Source organism: Clytia hemisphaerica, unplaced genomic scaffold, assembly GCF_902728285.1.
Source record: "Clytia hemisphaerica strain Z4C2 unplaced genomic scaffold, Clytia hemisphaerica genome assembly, whole genome shotgun sequence".
Lineage (NCBI taxonomy): Eukaryota > Metazoa > Cnidaria > Hydrozoa > Leptothecata > Clytiidae > Clytia > Clytia hemisphaerica.
In genome coordinates this window covers 1,220,338-1,241,202 of record NW_027103734.1, presented here as the reverse complement: position 1 = coordinate 1,241,202, position 20,865 = coordinate 1,220,338, and the positions used below count along the sequence as shown (strand labels likewise).

The 20,865-nt window shown below is 36.8% G+C and overlaps 1 protein-coding gene across 1 annotated transcript; it reads right to left on the bottom strand.

Moving 5' to 3' along the window:
* Positions 1-8,639: 8,639 nt before the first annotated feature.
* On the bottom strand, positions 8,640-20,841 carry LOC136805089 (replication protein A 32 kDa subunit-like). Its single transcript, XM_067061654.1, has 8 exons — positions 20,666-20,841; positions 11,664-11,683; positions 11,338-11,412; positions 10,944-11,051; positions 10,618-10,731; positions 10,115-10,303; positions 9,416-9,627; positions 8,640-9,128 (listed from the first exon to the last, which is right to left on the bottom strand). The coding sequence occupies exons 1-8, from the start codon at positions 20,676-20,678 to the stop codon at positions 9,047-9,049; spliced, it is 813 nt and encodes a 270-aa protein (XP_066917755.1). The 5' UTR covers positions 20,679-20,841; the 3' UTR covers positions 8,640-9,046.
* Positions 20,842-20,865: the final 24 nt, after the last annotated feature.

Below are 20,865 nucleotides of genomic sequence, written 5' to 3'. Positions count from 1 at the left end.
GATAAAACGAAAAATCCATCTAGTATATTTCTAATTTGAATACAATTCCATTCAGTTAGTTTTCCAGTTATCATCTTTTTGCTGACACAAAGTTCTATTGTAAGATGAAAACCTTTGTAGTTTTATTTTCCATTTCCAAATGTAGGCGAAGGAAACGTTCTATGAGAAGGATTTATATAATTCCCTTCAATATTTGAAACACCCGCCTGATATTGCCATTAACAATTCTTTTTGCAATCCAATCCTTACGTTCAGGAGAAATATCTTATTTTCAGTTTGACACAAAAGTAGAATAAACACAAGAAGCAACTTATGATATTAAAGTGTTGCCAAGCAACTAACAATTCAGAATGAAACTTCTAAGGATCCTCAAAACCACATAAAAGAATTTTGATTAATGTTTTATCAAAACAAAGAAAATTAATATTATTACATTGAATATATTTACTATCTAGCAACAATATCCTCAATTGACTTGCCAGTGTGTTATTAAAAAATACTTGAAATCAAAGTGTCTCATTTAGATCTTTTACAATTCTAAAAATCATGATAAATGAATATGACAAAATTTACCACAGATTTTCTTTTTGGAGGACAGGAGATGATCCTTTCCTGACAAACTTAGTACCACAGGCGTTTTGTCTGTAAACAAACTAAAAAGATCGGAATTATTGATAATTAGCTTAAAAAAGCCTTCAGCTCCCCTGGTGGATACAACACTGACTAATATAGTTATCCTTCAGGCTATAACTTAAAACATTGCATAGCTTCAGCCAGGTTTCTAGCTCACCCCAACAAAGTAAGGCCCCCCCAACAATCTAGCTTCCCCCAAAAAATTGCCTTTTGCTAGGTCCCCTAACACTTGGGGAAAAAACAAAAACATTGTTCTCCCGCCCCTGTAGAGAAGTCAATAAAAAATATATGCGAGTACAGTACTGATAAATGAAAACTCAATTTTACTTGTATTAATATTTATGTTTACAAATCTTTTCCTTTTTATATTTGATTTAATAGTAAGATAAGAGATCTTTTGAAATTAGCTGAACAGCCCCCAGAGTCTCAGACAGATCATCTAGGCCCCCCAACAATCTAGGTCCCCCAAATATTTTGGTAATTTTAGCCCCCAGGCTCTATAAAGGCCAAAATATTTCTTAGCCCCCCCCCCAAAAAAAAAAAGTAGGGGGGGCTGAAGCTATGCATTGTCTCATATTGGGTCTGTTACAAAATCCAGGCAATGACCCATGGAGAGATTGACTTTTCATAATTCAAAAGTTTTTGTTGAAGGGATAGGCCTCTCTTGAAAGCAGCCTTTCCTAGATTTTGAAGCAGAAAAGATTATACTAAAATATTTTTTGTCTGGCCTCTAGGTCGGGTTGAATTTTCATGTAAGAAAAAGGGGAGGGTACATTTTCAAAGGAAGAGTAAAGTTTTGAAAAAAAATTTGTGACAATGTACCATAAAGCTAGCTAACCTCTTAAGTTAATCAGTAGCGATCTGGCTTAATTTTCTCGGGGGTGCAAACTATAAAATTGGCGCCCCTGGTGTTTGTTTCCTTTTTGGCGCCCTTCATCATCAAGTGAAAATATTTAAGTGTAAGATTGATTGGTTGAAACTAAGAACCGGAATTATGAAGTTAAGAAACGTCTTTTATTTATACGAAAATGATGGTAATGGTAACTTGATATCCCTTTCCTTGTCATTTGAAAAGTTGAAGTTTTCTGGGCGAGGAGGCGCAACCATGGTTTGCGCCGACAGAAAATTTTTCAATTTTCACCTTTGAATCAGTCTAAAAACGTCTAAATCTAAGCACCCAAAATGAATCCCCTCAAATTGGACTCAAATCGGATTAATCAAATTGAAATCAAAATTTTGTAACTAGCAAGGCAAAATTTTCATGGTGTAAGAAAAGTCAAACAGCTCAAAAGAACCCCTAAAAAGAGAAAGTTAGTCAGCATAAGATACAAAAACTACAGTTTCGATCTTTTTGGCAATCTCTCATTTTTGGGAGGGATAAGCGCCCTCTTGAACCCCTGGTAGATACACAACACTCCTCTTGCTTTTGCTTTTTGCGAATTAATAATGATGGTTGTTTCCAACTGATGGAAAAATGAAGAGCAAATCATGTAAGAGCGCAAAAGAAAACGAAGCGCCGTAGGTGAAAAAAATTAACATTGTATCTTTAAAGGGCGCTAAACGATCGTTAGATAATAGAAGGGCGCTAAATCGCTCAATTAAACATCAACAAAATTTTGACGCCCCCTTGAAAAGCTCTTTTGGCGCCCCTCTCAGTTCTGTCTGGGTTGTGCAGTGCACACCCTGCACCCCCTGCCAAGCTGCCACTGAAGTTAATTATTAGAATTAGCATATAATTTTGGGCAGTATTATTATAGTGTGCAAAATCAAAACATGGAGTTCTGAACCTTATTCCAAATTTGTTTGGCTTTAAAGCTAAATCGTGTGTGCACCATGTCTAGACTAGATGGAAATTACATAAAAAAACCTGATAAGATTACCATCATGGTACCATCAATTACTAAATCGTGTGTGCACCATGTCTAGACTAGATGGAAATTATACAAAAAAACTTGATAAGATTACCATCATGGTACCATCAATTGGCTGGGGTTGATTTTCTATTGTAAGTTGACAACATCTCCTAATTTTCTGTAGAGGTAGAAACAATAAGTATGTTTAAAACACTGATACATAGCCTAGAAAACAGGCACTGCTGGGGGTCCTATAAATTTTTTTTGGGAAATTTCTGGACCCAAATTTTTATTTTTATTAATCTACATAAAAAGTTGAACAAAACCTGAAAAAATCAGCCCCTAAAACCAACTAGATGAGAAATTATTTATTATTGGATTTTGCACCACTACAGATTTTCAAAAACTTGGGGGCGGAAATTGCTCAAATCAAAATTTTCAAAACCCCATATCTTGAGAACCGCTTGAGATATAGACCTGAATTTTTCAGGATCTTCTTTTCTCATTAAAGGGATCATTTGAGCAAGCACAATCAGCACAATCTGAGACATCAATGAATCACACCTTGAAGAATTTGAAGATTTAAAAAAAAATGGCTCTTAAGTCTGGATGGCTAACAACATAAACACATAGATTACTGTCAAAGATTTTCTTGATTTATAAATTGGGTTCTCATAAGGAAAACCAGCAGAGAAACGGTAGGTAAATCTTCAGGAGAGATCCATAAAATATATATCATTGATATCATGTAAAGGACAATTAAAGTGAATTTAGGATGATTGGGTGGATATTGGGCGGACGGGCGTTTTGCACATTCCTAGATCGGAAATTAGACGAGAGTAAAAGACGGGGGCGTTTTAGTATGTAATATTAATTCATTATTTTTATATTTTTATTTTTTACGAATGCAAAATTAATTTTTGATCTTTGAATTGAGGAAATATAATGTAATATATTATATTTGATTGTCAATGCCAAAAGATATTTCTTTACTTTACGAATAATCTGCGTGTTGCTTTGCCACTTACCCACGAATTGTTTTAGTAGACACTTCGGTCACGTGACTGACTGTGGTCATAAATTATTGTGGAAGTGAACGCTTAAGAAGAATGTTTGGGAAATCAAAAAGACAACTTTTGTAAGGATGTTGAGTTTTGTTTACATATATGGCACTTTGTGATGGACTGATGGAACATGATCTATAAGTTCAATCGAACGTAATTGACAATCGAATTGCAATTATTCGATCACGCGTTCGACAATCAAATCGCAATTATTCGATCGCGTCTGATTACATTCGATTGGTTCGATTGGGATTTTCGTTCGGTTGACACCATCTGGTTACCAAAATCAAAAATCTACTTCTTCGCTCATAGAGTAGAGAAGTAGTCATAAGACATTAAATTCTTGAAATTTAGACTAAAATTTGAAAATGTTGACTTAGATTTTTGGGAAACAGTCTCTCTAAGGGTAGCGAAAACGTCAAAAAATGGACTAACAACCAGAAGCCACTAAATCCTGCCCTAGCGACAAGTGAGAAGTGCGCTATAGTACCCTATGTAGCAGGCACACCCTTTAGCCTAAAGTTTAGGGGTTAGGAGTTTATGTTACCTGGAACAAATGAGTAACCCCCACACCCAGCTGGCCGGAGTATCCCTCCCTGGCGGTTTTTGTGGGTAGGGTCAGAGGTCCTTTTGGAAGAATTGTGATCATAATCAGACAGTGTCAATCGAACAACTTCATTCAAAAATCGCAATCAAACCAATCGAATGTAATCAAACGCAATTGAATAATAATTGCGATTCGATTGTCGAACGTAATCGAATCTCAATCGAGCAGCCGATTCCTGGTTAATATTCTATTGCATTCGAGTAAGGTTAGATTGGTTCGATTGATAGTTAGACTATGTCCGATTAGTTTGATTGATTGTCAATTACATATTGATTAATCTTCGATTTCGTTCGATTACGATTATTTTCAATGAGTTTGATTGCGATTAAACTAAATTGGATCACTCCGTTAGAGCTTTTTAGCGTGGGCGGTCGAGTGCTTAAGTACCGGACGAAAGCGAATAAAATCTAATACAATTGAATCAATCAAACGTAATCAAATATAATCGAATACCGTCAACTGCTCCAACTTGGGACTATCTTACGCAACATGGGACAGCCATTCCACCACCATTTCACCGAACCTCCAAAGTCATTTGATTTGAGTTTAATGAACCGCGTATTAAAAAATACACGATTTCTCTTTCGCACGGAGTAGGCTTTTAAATCGAAATATGAAAAAAATCTGTAGTGGAATACGCACGAGTGTCCGGAACGAAGAAGACCAAATTAGTGGCAAAACGATGGAGCGTTTGACGTCACTCGCGCGACAAGTTACACACTTGCTATTTGTTAATCCCATTGGGCGGTAGGCGGTTAGGCGGTAGGCGGTTAGGCGGCAGGCGTTCTCTAATTCTCCATTCGGCGTCCGGTCATTTTGAATGAAAACAAAAGTTTAAAAGGCCGCGAAAGTGACAGAAAGTATGATTGATAAATTTGGTGGAGTTATCAAAACAAATTTGTTGTCAAAGAGATTTAACAGTAAGTGAAAATACAGGCCAGATATCAACAAGTCCCATGTTGCGTACACTTGTCCCAAGTTGGAGCAGTTGACGATGTACAATCGAACGTAATTAATTGACGACCCTGCCGACTCCCCGGACAGTCCGGGGTATTTGTCCAGGGTTGAAAATAAATGATAATATCACCGGACATACGTCTGGGGCACCATTACGCGCGAGGAAAAAATACCCCGGACATTTTGTGTCTTTCCTGTCGAACGTTCGTGACTATTTTCAAATCGAGCATGGGGAAGCATAAGCATTTTGTTTTAGTACCTCGGCCTCACTTGCTAAATATATAAATTTGCCGTTTTAAGAGTGTTTTAATTACCGCACTTGACCACGCCAACATCATTTTTTGAAAGTCGGAGAATAGGAATGCCCGCGCGGCCATTTTTTGAAAGTCGGAGAATAGGAATGCCCGTGCGGCCATTTTTTTGCCCGTCTCCAGACCGCGCGGTCAGTCCGGGGTGTCCGGGGTAAGTCTCAAAAACAAATAAAAAATCCCCGGACGCGGGAAACAAATACCCTGAACACGACCCTGGACACAGCCATACATTGCACGGTGAAGTCCAGTGGGCGTCGGGTGGGCGGAGCCTAACCTATTTTTACCACCGTAGTAAATGTCCCACCGTACACGAAAAATACTGCCGGTGTATTCCGTGTACGGTGGGATTCTGTACGTACGGTGGTGTTGTACGGTGTTTTCGATCTTACCTAAAATACCAATGTACACCCACCGGACGCCCACCGGACTCCACCGCGCAATGTACGGCGGTGTCCAGGGTCGTCCCCGGACTGCCCGGGGAGTCGGCAGGGTCGTATTAATTGTAGCAATTGAACGGCAAATCCTGGGTAATATTCGATTGCCATTCGATTGCCATTCGACAATCGAATTGCAATTATTCGATTGTGTTCAATTGCGATTCGTTCGAATAACACCGTCTGGTCATAACAGTTAGTTTAGCCTATCTAACCGTTGTGTTACTCTACCTTTACATCATATGTTAACAAGCACAATAATACAGCTAGTCTTTTCCAAGATAACTTTTTTTGAAATAAACCATTGATCAAGGGAATGATTACCTGTAAGAATATTCGTTCCGTGTTGTAAAACTGATACCATTAGATTTGTACTATCATAGTATAAGAAAGCCGCGGCTGGAATATCTACCGCATTGTCTTTTCAGTTAATTGCTGTTCCATCTCTGTCTCCGAGCTTTATAAGAACATCAAGATGCTCAGTTTATCATTGGTAGATAGCTTTTGAAATTTTTCTCTTACTTTCCTTTACAAAAAGTTTTTTTGTTACTAGATATCTTTGAATCTGTACCCAATAGAACACTTGAACTAATTTTGGACATATTTTAGGGGTATTTTGTGGAAACAATAGTTTTTTGCCAAAATTGAAATTATAAGAACTATATTCAAGATGACAACTTTCTTGTCAGTTTGAATGATAAATTTTGAAGGTGATGGCTTGAAACTTTCACAGTATTATCTAGATGTACTTTTTCATTGATTTCTAAAAAGATTTCAGTGAAATATTGCGAAGGCATTCGAGGCACTCTGTTTATTTTTTAGTTCTTTCAGCCCAGCCATTTTGTGCTTGTTTAAATTTCTTATTGTTGATCTTTCCTTTACAATGATTTTACAATGCAAGTGTATTATCAAGGGCATATCATTAATGTCTAAAACACACTGTAAAGTAAGTATTAACGACAAACCAATAAAATTTACCTTTAAAGATGCTACATTACTGATCTCTTGATCAAAAAATAGTCATCAAATACGACAGAGATAGAACAACAGAAGTTCAGATGTTACCATTCCAGCCGCGGCTTTCTTATACCATAATGGTACTATCTAGTTAGTTTCTTGAAATTATGTTTTCATATGAGAAATCTCGTCCTCTTCTCCGCAGCTTGCCTACCATTATGCGCATTCTTTGGTAACTTGTTTTTTTTGTAGCCTATGTCATTGACGTTAAACTAGGCTATAACCCCGGGGGGGGGGGGGGGGTACTAGGGTTGCGAGCTGGCGGGGGGGGGTGCCGCCCGACTTTCGAACTTTGGACCCTTACCGGGACTAAAAAAGAGAAAACCAAGAAAAATTTTGGGAATTTTACGATCCTTAGCGGGACAAATTTGACCAATTTTGACCAAATTTCGATCTTTCAGGGGGTAAAAAATTGGAATTTTCCTATTTTTCCGACCCTTAGTGGGACTGAAATTTGATTTTCAGATTTTTCCGACCCTTAGCGGGACTTTGGAAGTCCAAAAAAGGTACCCTTAAGGGCGGCACATACTGTACCCTTCATTTGCCTAAGTACCCCCCCCCCCCCGGGGCTATAACGGTCAACTTGGTAGATTTGTACGAAGTCGAAAGATCGCCGTTCTGCGCTAGTCAGCTAAATAGATACCGAGTTGTAATAAATGAGTTGATGATATTAGCGAAGAGGCTAGGAAATCCTGAGTTACGAAAAAACCGAGTTATTCTCAATTTCGTAGCTCGTTTTTTTTCCGTGACGAGTTATACGGAAAAATCGTCTGAGACAAGTAGTTTGTAAAATGTGATCTGTGTGGAGGAGATCCTATTTATTGAAACATGAATGGAAGGTACACTCCTCCATAATGCTCATTTTCTAAATTGCTCGTCTCAGACAAATTAATCGTCTCAGTATAAATGAAACTATTTATTTCTGGTATTTTAACTCGAGTTTTTTCCTTTCGTTAAATTTTTGAGTTATTTCTCGTTTTTTAGCTCGGTTTATTTTCGTTCTTTTAAATTTTCGAGCTATTTTCCTTCCATTGGGCTCTTCCAGAAAAAATCCGTTCATGGGGAGTGGAGGATGAATTGTCTAGGGGTATTGAAAAAATACCAAAAAATTGCAATGTCCAGGGGGTAAATTCCAATGTCCAGGGGTATTTTTTTGTGTCCACAGGGTTGATTTGATGTTTGTCCAGGGGTATAACCCGTGTCCAGGGGTATAACCCGTGTCCAGGGGGTTAAAAATCAAAATGTCCAGGGGTAATTCATGAGAAAAATAATATATCCTCCACCCCCCATGAACGGATTTTTTCTGGAAGAGCCCATTCTCGGGTTATTTTGGCGTTCCCAGCAGTAGGCTCAAAACACGCACTTTTAGTTTTCACGCAGTAGGGTGGTCCAATGGCGGAAAATACTGGCGGCCTGGATGCAAAAAAACAAAGTTGATATTTGGTCACTTTTAGCTTCCCCGATTTAAGCGCTAAAATTCCACCGATTTTTGCCACTGGGGAGAAATTTTGCTGATCAGCACTTAACTCGGAAAGTTTCAGTTTCAGAGTTTTGCGTAACTCGACATTCATTTTAAAGACCAAAAAAAATTTCAATGCGCGGGCCGCTCACTTGGAAATCTCCCGAGGAATTCCAAAGAGATTTCTATTGTAATACTCCCGAAACAATCCCACAATGCATCGCTTTTTTAGAAAAATCAAAAACTCCGATAAGACCTATTGCAATACCCTCTGAGAGGACAAAGTCGATAACTTAACAAAGGATTTGTTGAACTCATTTGATCATGTTATAGTCAATTTGAGTTCCTAAATTATTTACATTTTATCACTTTAAGTATTTAAAAACATCACATTTTCTAGTGATATATGCACTTCAGTCACCAAACATAACGTCAAAATGCAAAATAAAATTGTCTTTTCGTCGTTTCACCATTCATCATTTTGTCATTTTTACGTGTCCCTTCTGGTTGGTTCCTTTTTTATTTTCTCAACCGTGGTATACCGTAGTATAAAAATTTGTTCTGATAGTCCGATGAGAATATTGTAATTCTTTCCACAGATAGTAGACCAAGATTCCGAACGTTTATGCAAATGCAGCAATCCGCTGTCAGTGACTGCCACGTGGATAATATAAATAAACAAAACTAAGTATTGATTATACTCTAGCATTTTTAACTAGATGTTGATCTATAGTGATCATCGTCTATCGTTGAATAGATGTGTCCTTCGTTACTCAACCATTCGATACAATTCCTGAAAAGAAAGAAAATTGTCTCAAATATTTTACTGAGAATTTGGGCCAGGGAAAGTTAAAATAACTTTTGAAAATAAAGTTAGTTTAACCCACTAGCTCATCTTTGGTATAAATCATTTCCTTGACAAAAATATATATTTTTAAAAACTGATATGAGTGACGATTCAAATGAAATTTGAGAAGGTTTACTGATCTCACTACTATCTATAAATTTATGACTCTCATAAGAAAACTAATAATTTCATAGTCGTGTGTTAGAGGGAAAGTCATCCAACATCGTACATACCTCAACTGCTTTTCTTGCATTCCACGACATTTATTTTTCAACGACTGAAAGTGGATTCCTTGTTCTTCAGTGCACGCAGAAATGTAATTGAAGACCAATTTGTTTTGACCGGTCAAGCCTGCATCATTGTAACCACCACCAAAGTTATCAGCATTTGCACCAGCAGGGGTTTGTACCCCACCCAACGGTGCTGTAGATGAGCCACCAACAATCTAAGACAGCGATACCAGAATGACTATTATTCAATTCACCATAGGATGATGAAATATATTTTATTGTAGGAAAACTCATATCAACTATGGTTGTGTTCTAAATTCTAAAATTCAACGAAAGGCCCTTGCGAAGCTTCCTTTTTTCAATGAGTCATTTTATAGAAGACAGCAAAACAGCTAAGGCATAATCAGTTCCTTTTTACCCTAACCGTAAATAAGAAATTTGTCTGTTTCTTATTTTTAAGTTAATGTTAGAGTAGTACTTAAATTCCAGCATTTTGAGCCCCCACCGTCCTACGTCATAGAGTAAAGAAGGGTTGAAGTACCTTCCGCCCCCCCCTCTAGATTAGCCCAACCATAATTCAAAATGGCCACGTAACAAAAGGTAAGTACACACTTAGGGGAAGTCATATTCATGGAAGAGAGTGATATCAAGAAGGAAGAATCAATAAAAATCGGAGCACCCGTTCCAACCGATGAAAATTACCTTTTCGATTGCTAGCTTAGCATGAACAACATCCAAAAAGTGATATGTAATTTCATCGAAATCAACAACTGGTGTAATATTGAATGCCATAACATTTCTTAATTTCCCCTCAGATAGTGCTTTCATATTTCCAACCACTCGAACGTATGTATTTTCTCGGCACTCTGATCTCTTGAATGCGGTCTTCTCCTAGTAATTTAAGAAAGTTATAAATTACATTTGCCCAAGCAGGCACAAATGGGAAATTGTCTTAACCTTTTTTATTATAAAAAACCAGTAGTGAGATTTTAATTTTAAATAAAGACTAGATAAAGATAAGTTTTAGTGAAGGTTTAGTTTATTAAGCGGAGCTTTATGGAAGACAAGTTCAATGTGAAAATCTAAGAGAACCTAGAACTGCTTTCATAAATTTTGACAGAACTTTGGGCTATCTCCTCCTATGAGAGAATATGCTTAGGACATAGAAAGTTGAAGGGAGACGAGCACGAGATATTTGTACATACCTCGTCATCTAGCCATTTTCGAACTGATATAAAGTCACCAGTCATGTCATCAATTTTGTACGAAATATTGGTTGCAGCTTCACTGACCTCTCTGATGATACCAACAAATGTCACCTAGAAAAAAATCAGAAGTAACTTTTCATTCCAAACCATTATACTTTTCAAACTCTGTTCCAATTTTACTTTTAAACTGCAAGTATATGAATCTTTGGAACTTGAAAGTTGGTAAACTTTGGACCATTTAGAGTACTGGAACATTGACTATACATCTTAGAGAGAGGATAAAAACCTAACAAACACAAATACAATCTAAGTATCAAACTTACTTGGTGAATTTCGACTCCTTCAAATCGAAAAACATCTTCTGTTGCATTATAGTCAGCTTTTTGAATGATTGCTGCAGTTACTGGTAGAAGCGATTGAGCTCTTGATTTCTGTAAAAATCAAACTTTCCATTTTTTTATTTTGATCATCGATAGAAATGGACAAATATTGGTAAACGAGGTAAGGTCAAATGAATGCCAAACTCCAAACTTCACTATCCAGAAAGTAACAAAAATATATAGTTGTGTGTACTGCAGTGCCGCAGCTATCAGGCCAGCTCTCACGAATGTGCCAATTAATTCCTGTCCGGCCAATTTGCCTTTATAAGAGTATTCAAATATATTAACTAAAAGTTGTCAACAGGTTTTTAAAAAGACAATTTAACTTATCGCTTACTTTAGCATCTGGACCTGGTGTTTGTGATCCACCAAACCCAGGGCTCATAAATCCACCTCCACTTCCTCCATCACCCTTTAAAAGAAAAAATTAATTTTACCTCAATAATTGCACAATCCAAAATCTTTATTATGAGAAATGAAAAATCTGTCAAGGGAATATTGGAATGCATAAAAAAAAGACATTTCAGTACACTCCCTAAAAACAGACAAGCTGAATGATAAAGCTTGACCAATCCCTTATCATATTAAACAAAAATCTTCACAGGGTTGATAATTTTAGTTTTGTCTGCTACAACTTTTATCAATTTAAGACTAAAAACTTACTTGATAGTTATCACCAAATCCTAAAAAAATAACAAAATGACTCTTTAAAATCTCTTAGTAACAAATATTGTAAATGTTCCCAGCCGAACCTTACTTTTATTTGTTAATTCAGAATTTTTATGCATGGGGACTTGATAAGGTTTTTTGTTGAATTTTTTAAAAGGACAAAACAAAATTCCCCTCAGGGGGGGTCAGGGTCCAGGATACCAGCTCATGACCCGAAAACCTGATTTTTTGAGATTTGAAAGTAGAAGACACCACCCCCTATTTTGATATTGATACCAACTTGAATATCCCAATCATCTTAAAAAAGGGCGACCTCCCCTAAATTGGTACCAATACCAACATGGAAAATCCCAATTTTCTAAAAAAGGGACCCACCCCCTAAATTTGTATTGATACCAGCCTGGGAAACCCTGATTTTCTGAAAATGGGGGAACCACCCCCTTCCCCACCCCAGCTGACAATCAGTACAAATGAGATAATTTTATTTGCACAGATACTAAAAATGGTGCTGAGCACATTGGACTCTGAAAATCAAAACAAGTTTCTCTCATTCTAACTCAACGCAAAGTTGCATAGTGGCAGATGTTTTATAGATAAAACAAACTATACTAAATAAAAACTGATTCAGCCACTTTTTAGAGAACCTTGCCATTTTTATGCATAAAATCAGAAAAAACTAATGAACCAATTTCGCAAAAAGTCCAAAAAACCCCATTTTTAGGCACTTTTTGGCCCAAATTTTTTTTTTGAAAATCAGGGTCCATCACTTTTTGGGAATCACCATTTTGCATCACTGTGCAAAAAATCAGAAAAAACTAATGAGCAAATCCCGAGAAAAGCTGGTAACAGACGAACAGACGGATGGATGGATGGACAGACGGACAAACAGACTGACTGAGGGACAAACAAACATTGATGTTTTTCGACGTCAAGGTGAAAACAAGACTTAGCGCTGACTTATGGCAGCAGAAAATTCTTGACCTGCATTTGAAACAAATGGCTGTCGCTAATGAAGCTGGTTCAACTTTTCGCAGTTTTTTTAGTAAACCCAGGGTAAGATTAGGCTACAATCTATCACATGCTGCTATTTTTGAAAATCTACAGGCTGTCTGGAATTTCAAAAAATAGAAGAAATTGTGATTTTTGACAAGATTGCGGATTTTTTCATGTAAGCAGCATACACCAACTGAAAGCTGAGGTTTTGTAGTGCTAAAATTTGTTTTCAGCTATCATTTCCAGCTCATTAGCAATAAGCCAAAGTTTAACAGTCATTGGGCTGATTTTCAAACTGTGTCAGCAAAACTCTGCACGCCCGTCACGTGGAAAGCTAGATTTCATCTGCCATTTTTGGTGCTGCTTTCGAAAAATTATTTCTTGCTGGTACAGGGTGAGCAGACGATTCTTTGGAAAGGCGATTTTTTGTGTTTTGAATATGGAATAACTTTGGAAATACTTAACAAATTTAATAAATGACCCCTTATTTTTCTCACAAAGGACTTTCAAATAAAATTTTGCAAAAAAGGTATTTTTTTGAATTCTCAAGCCAGCAATTATTTTTTATGTACGCCCACTATCACATTCTTGGTTACCTTTCAGATGGTGTATACTTTTTTTTTTTTAAGAAACACACTTTTAAGAAACATGAGGCTCAGAATGCCTAAAAACTAAGAAACATCTAAGAAACATGCTGAGGCTGAGAATGAGAAAATAACATTTTTTAATTCGGTTTTTTTAAGAACCTTCCAATTCAGTCTTTCATAAGGCTGATTATGTTAGCGCTGACTTACAGCACCAGAAAATTCTTGACCCACATGGAAACAAATGGCTGTCGTTAATGAACTGGCTCATCTTTTCAATTGTGTTTTTTAGTAAACCCAGGGTACGATTTAGGCTACAATATCTATCACATGCTAGTTTATTTGAAAATCTACATTTTTCGCCATTTTTCATGTAACTAGTATACACGTTTTTTTTTTTTAAGAAACTAGTTTTACCAAGCAGCCTCAATGTTTCTTAAGAAATCGGCCTTTTGAGCCTTTATTGTTTCTTACATGTTTCTAAACTTTTTGACATAATCAGCCTTTTTTTCATGCAAAGAAAATAACACATTTGTTTTGATTTGAAGGTTCTTAAAAGAAACGAAGTAAAAAATGTTACTTTCTCATTCTCAGCCTCAGCATGTTTCTTAGATGTTTCTTAGTTTTTAGGCATTCTGAGCCTCATGTTTCTTAAAAGTGTGTTTCTTAAAAAAAAAAACGTGTATTAACCTTGACGTAGAAAAACATTGATATCTTTGGAAAGAAAAGAGATATTTAGATTTAGTTTATTTGTTTCCCTGATTTCTGATTGATTTAAAAAAAGAATTAAACGATTTGAATTTTTTTATATTTCGATTTAAAAGCCTACTCAGTGCGAAAGAGAAATCGTGTATTTTTTAATACGCCGTTCATTAACTCAAATCAAATGACTTTGAAGGTTTGGTGAAATGGTGGCCGAATTGCCGTCCCATGTTTTGTCAGATAGTCCCAAGTTAAAGCAGTTGACGGTATAATGCGTTGAAGTTCATTTTGGTGAATTCTTCCTTGTTCCGCGCCAAAAATCCCAACGGGTGACCTCCCTAGCACTGTTAATTTTTCTTTACTGTTTCCCTTCCCTCTTTATCATAAACAAATAGAGAGAGAAAACAAGGGGATTGATTTTTAGAAGGAAGGAGCAGCAAGAAAGGGATTATTGAATCGCACTATACACTATATATTTTCGAAAATTTAGCACAAAGCCCTTGGGGGATAGGCATTTTTAAAGGTTGGGGGATGCCAAGAAGGGGGGATCATTTAACAAGGGGGATCAGACCCCCTTCCGCACTATGGGGCCAAAACATCTATCAAAGCAGCAAAATTTCAAAACAAATGGACTAAGCAGCTCCGCTCTACTCTACTGGTAGGTTGTTGCATTCTCTCACCAAACGACTACTAAAAGGATGTGCAAGGATACCTCTTTATTATACCTATCTCCAAAGGACAAGTAACAGAATTAGATATAGGAGATGAAGACCAAGTTATAATGGTGTAATAATCGCACTGGTTTCCAAAGTGAAAGTTTACGAGCGAAGCGTGCCTCCATTGTCTAAACCCAAAAACAAGAAAATGTATAGACTTTCCACATTCAAATTTGTCCATTTTTTTAGTACTTTGCGCGTGAAATATAATTGATTATTTATGGCCAATCAGATGCAAGATCAATGCTGCGCTCTAGAATAAAACAAGAGCCAAAAGAGATATTTTTGTTTTAGATTTGTTGTTGTTGTGCCCAGTCTTTGGCCGTTGAGATATTTGACAGTATGGCACTTTATTTTTCAAGATGTTTTAGCTTTAGACAGAGTACGACACTTTTTCTGGCAGAAATCCTGGAAAGGTCTCTGTATGATCAAGTAACGGTAACCTGATTGACAAACCTAGTGCAATGAAACTTCTGTGTTGAAGAGTGCGCAACTGTCGAGGGGAAGGAAAACTGCCAGTTTGCAGTTTTTTTATGGTTTGTCCCAGCCAGGGAAAGACAAAGTTTTGATAAATCCTGGCAGACATAGATAAACTTTCAGTGATTTATACTGGTACAATTAACAAGGAAAAGGTGAACACTATCCGAAGTCAAAACAAAAGAAGAAGAAAGATGTCATCATATCCCAGACCAATCTGCAAACAGACACCTTTCATACCAGAACTCAAAGACAAAGGAGATTAATTAATGCTTACCCTTTGGATTGAGGTTATAAACATGAAAATTGTTCATAAAATTTTCAGATTGTCTGTGTTTTATAATATACGGTAAGAAGACCAGTGCCATCCATGTCACATTTATTGTCACATAGTTCGGAAGGGGGTCACTACCCCCCCTACCCTAGAGCTACCCCCCCTACCCTAGGTTCTTCCCCCTTTTAAAATTTGATGCTACCCCCCTCAAAATCCTACAAAAGAAAATAGAACACACTGCATTGCGAAAAAAATAGAATCATTTTGAATCGAATGTTTCAAACATACTAAACAATTAATAAAGAAGACGTTGCATTGTAAATTAAAAATAAAACTTCTAATTTGGGAAAACACAAAAAAAAACATACCACTGACATCTTACCCCCCCCTTTCTAGATGAACCCCCCCCCCCTTTCTAAAAACTTCCCCCTTTCTAGAAAAAATTCTCTTACCCCCCCCTTTCTGAGATTTTCTGAACATCGCTACCCCCCCCCCTTTATAAAGGGGGGGTGCGAACTATGTGTCACCCAACGCAACATTGCACATGATATGTGAACTCTTGGCTTGTTATAAACTGTAGGGTACAGGTCAGGGAAATCTAACAAATATCTGACACAGTCAAAATTTAAACACTTTTTTCAGGTGCTAATATTATTGTTTTAAGAGCAACAACCATCATGAAGAATAGAAGAATGTATTTTTCACGCTAACCATTAAATAAATGACATTTTTGGAACGTTGGATTTTTCCTACCAGGAGTGGAATTGGATGGATGGGGAACTAAATAACCCAAATCTGGCATACCTTAAGCCGGGCGGTGTCAATCGTATATAGTTCGATAATTTTGTTTGATTTTAAAGTTCAACATTTTGATTACAAAAAGTTTCATAGCGTTCTGCTGACACCGTCTCGCTTAAGTTTATCTTAGCAAAAGATCGACTAATTTTGCAGTGCCAGAGAGCAAAAAAATTATAATTTGCTAAATTTTTTCCAGCTTCTTTTTATAACAAGCACAAAAGGGCTCTATATTTTATTTGAATTCTATCAAAAGTTACAGCCTTTTTTGTCTCTGCTGCCAGAATATTGATCTTTCTTGACTAAAGTTTTTTTTTTTAAACAATTTCAGTGAGATCGGGTAACTTGCATCAGTGGAGGCTAACATGCATAGCCCTCAGATCAGGGGGGGTCAGTGTACCAGAAGGTGGCATCTATCCTGGGGTGGGTGGGTGTTTGAGAAAAAAATTTGTCATGTACTACCTGTGTACTATAATTGGGGTGTTGGGTCCAAAATCGAATTTGATTTTTACTACCTGTGTACCAAAATAGGGGTGTTGGGTCCAAAATCGAAGTTTAAAAAGTGTGGAAACAAAAAGGTTCAGAAATTATCTGCTAAAATAGAAATGTAAAGTTGTTCTATTATAAATTAATCAAGCCAAGTTTGTTCAAGATCATTCTTCCAAACTTCTTGGAATGAATTGAAATCCTATTAGATCCCACTGAAATGAAGGTTTATCGAGTCAATGTAAACATTCGAACATTTGAATTCAAACATTCAACATTGGTGCCAACTCTCACGCATTGGGTGTGAGACTCATGCATTTCCACATGGTCTCGCGTAATTTTGAAAAGTTTGATTTCTCACGCATTTTGCATTTTTGAGAAAAAATTTTCTGTTTTTCCGATTTTTGGAAAAAAGTTTTCCCAATTTCCTGATTTCCTGATTTTCGGAAAAAAAGTTTTCCCGATTTTTGGTAAAATGTTTACCTGATTTTCTGATTTTCCGAAAAAAAACAAACTTTATTTACCGGATTTTTCTAGGTAGTGCCCAGTAGTAATTGGGGGGTATGGGGTGGTCTTGGTTTTTTCCAGGTACTACCCGGTAGTAAATAGAGGGTATGGGGTGGTTTTGGTATTTTTCCATGTAGTATGGTGTACTTCAGGGGTGGGTGGGTGTCAAGTTTTGAAAAATACCTTGTAGTACACATACATGCCACCTTCTAGTACACTGACCCCCCCCCCTGCTCAGATGAATAACTTGGCTGGTCATTAAAATATAAGTTAAGTCAAAACAAAAATGGTAGAGTAGAGCTGCGAGCAGAGATGCGTAGTTCATTTGTTTTTAAATTTTACTGCTTTGATTGGTCAGTCATTTGATGGCTATGCAAGCTTCCCTCCACTGATGCAAGTTACCCGGCTTCACGATATCTGTTCTGAGGGAATTTCAAAAAAGTCAAAAAGTCTTTGAGATCTGTTCTTTTCCTTCTGAATGTGGTTGCCTGGAGTGGCAGCTGAAAATTCTCTGGAAATTGTCGATCTGTCCACACAGATATTTAAACTGTTAGCTGGAAATTAAGTTTCTGTTCTGAAAAGTCCTTCAGTGGAGCTGGAATTTAGCGATCTGTTCTTATACCGTGAAGTCGGGTAACTTGCATCAGTGGAGGGAAACTTACATGGCCATCAAATGACTGACCAATCAAAGCAGTAAAATTTAAAAACAAATGAACTACGCATCTCCACTCGCAGCTCTACTCTACCATTTTTGTTTTGATTTAACTTCGTATTTGAATGACCAGCCAGGTCATTCATCTGAGGGCTATGCATGTTAGCCTCCACTGATGCAAGTAACCCGATCTCACGGTATAAAGTTTTGTGTTAAAATTTTAGTCCATATTTTAGAGTTTATTTCTTGTTTATATTGTGCAAAGAGACGTCACATATTAACTAAACATTAATACAGAATTATATAACAAAATAGAATTCAATGGAAATAAGGCTGGACTTAGAAAAATTGTTAGTTTGCCGTCACCGGACCCTAGATAGACCTTTTTCAAAGAGTCCACCCTGTTGAATAATTATGTAGTCCAGCAGAAAAACAATGATAAAACCATGCATAATTATTACAATATGCATGATACAGTAATTATGCATGGCTCTATCATTGTTTTTATGGCTGGACTACATAATTATTCAACAGGACGTCCTCTTTGAAAAAAGGTCTATTTTGGAGGTGGGTCGGTCGGTCGGAAATTTATTTTATTTTGACGATTTAAGAAATTTTTGTACATGGAAGGGTTTGTTTACATTTAGGTAATTTTGAATGGAAAACAGAAGAGCGCTAGCAGGGAATTCACGATTCTTATGCTTGAGACAGACAAGATACAAGTTTTGATTTGATTGTTTGAAGTTTTTGAAGAAAAAAACATTTCTTCTTTAAGGCAAATACTTTTTTATTTATTGGTTTACGGATCCGCCGACGTTATTTTTGCCAAAATAAAAAATAAATAAAATGGAGATTTCAAAAACTTTTATTTACTTTTTCTCCTCCGACCTTCAAAAAAGAAGGAAGAAATAAAAAAACCTTTACTTAAACAGGAAAACAAAAGAAAAGAAGAGAAGAGAGAGGGGGTTAAATGATCTAACACAGCTGTGCTCTATTCTGCCAATGTAAAGATACTTTGATCCTTCCCTTAATGTCAGGGAACTTCCCCATGGAATTTCCCTATCCACAAAAACTCCAAGAGTACATTTTTCCTGCATATGTGCTAAGAAGAAGAGTTGTTGAAGAGAGACTTATTTAGATACTTAGCAAATTTCATAAAATTTTATTTTATTATTTCCTCCGATTTCTGATTTTTAAAAAGAAAATAAAAAAAATTTAAAACATCAATTTTATTTTTATTTTTTTCCATCCTCCTGTCCAAAACTTTTCCTCATAATGTCCGTAAACCAGAAAATAAAAAAGTAATTGCCTAAAATGGCAATAAAATTTTTTGGGTCGGCAGGTTTTAAGGTAGGGTTGGTCGGGTGACGGCAAACCAACAATTTTTTAAGTCCAGCCAAACCTTTGCAATTTTTTTTCTTCATTACTGTTGTTACACTGTATTTTTTTTGAGTTACATGTATTTTTTTTCTGTGCTGGCTTTGTTTTGAAAAATACCTGTGGATTAATTTTGGCCTAGATTTAATACTTTCATTTTTTGGCGATTGATCAATTTCTTGAAATTATTAAGTGGGGATTTTTAATTTGGTGCGCATTGGGATGTTTGAAGGAGGACTAAAAACACATAAAAAATATGCTAAAAAGAGGCGATTTTTTCATTAATGTGCTATATTTTGTTGAATTTGTCCATTGACCGATATTTGAAATATTTGTGTGGATTAGAAGGAATACATTTGCCATCAATACGGCCACCGCTAAGGTCAGGAGGTCGAAGTGTTTATTCGCTGCTGGTGAAAAAACAGAGAGCAAGGGACCCTCAACAAAAAACTTTCGAATTTTTTATCGGCATTGGGCCGATAAGGGGGTGGGGGGGTCCAACTACATACCGATAAAAAAACAAGTATTGGGACGAAAATCTTTTCAGCCAATTTCTTTCTGATTTTGTCCACAAACTCCACTGAAAGCATACAATTTCACTTGCTTTCACCTTCGCGCACAAATTCGCAACTTTAAAAGTACAGTTTTGAATTAGCTTTGATAAAAAAACTCTTTTTTCATAGGCCAGCGTGCTGCCATTTCCTTCGAAATGTTGCGACTTATTCATCGCGTCTTTTTAACTTTTGTTTTGATTAACAATATCAATGCGGGTATGAACAAACTCAATGTTGGTGCAAATAGACAAAAACTCAACGAAGACGGGTGGGAAGGCGAGATCAACGCGATGGCGGTAATGATTGGAAAAAATTGTGTTTTCGAAGATGTAAAAGTTGGTTTCAAAAATTTTGGCCGATAAGAGCAAGGAGGGGAGGGGGTCTGGAGCTTATCGGCCCAATGCCGATAAAAAATTCGAAAGTTTTTTGTCGAAGACCCCCAACACGCGTAACGCCAGGACCCTGCCGACGCACCGGACTGTCCGGTGTATTTGTCCGGTGGCAAAAGTATCCTTTCACTACACCGGACGCAATAAGTCCGGTGTCAGTCCAGTGTTGCATACAGGGAATTTTGGACGCGGGACATTTATGAAACAAAAAATTAAGAAACACCAAACGCACCCGACTGGTCATGTCCGGTGTTTTGATTGTCCGGCGGAAAAAAATATCCTTCTCCGTCACCGGACATCCGACTTCCTTAAGTCTGGTGTAAAGATTTCCGGTGGTAAAAAAAATCTCATTTTACACCAGACTTTCGCATGTGCGGTGTTCGTTAAGTCTGGTGCGTCGGCAGGGTCCTGTAACGCCTTTTATATTGATACAATTTATTTGCAAAGTACTAAATTAGATTTAAAAAATAATAATAAGATAAGAAGTTACCTTGGAAATTCATCTCTTCAATGAAGAAACTTTGAGAATGTAAAAAAGTTGGTGGTTCACAGTGACAGTCTGGTGCAGTGGTTATAAAAGTAAATTTCTACTCAATCCCGCGCGTTGTGTTTACTTCTAGCCAAGAATAATAAATCATAGAAAAATTCTACGCCTAAAAATATGGGCTGGGAGGTCTTTTACCAAGGGAA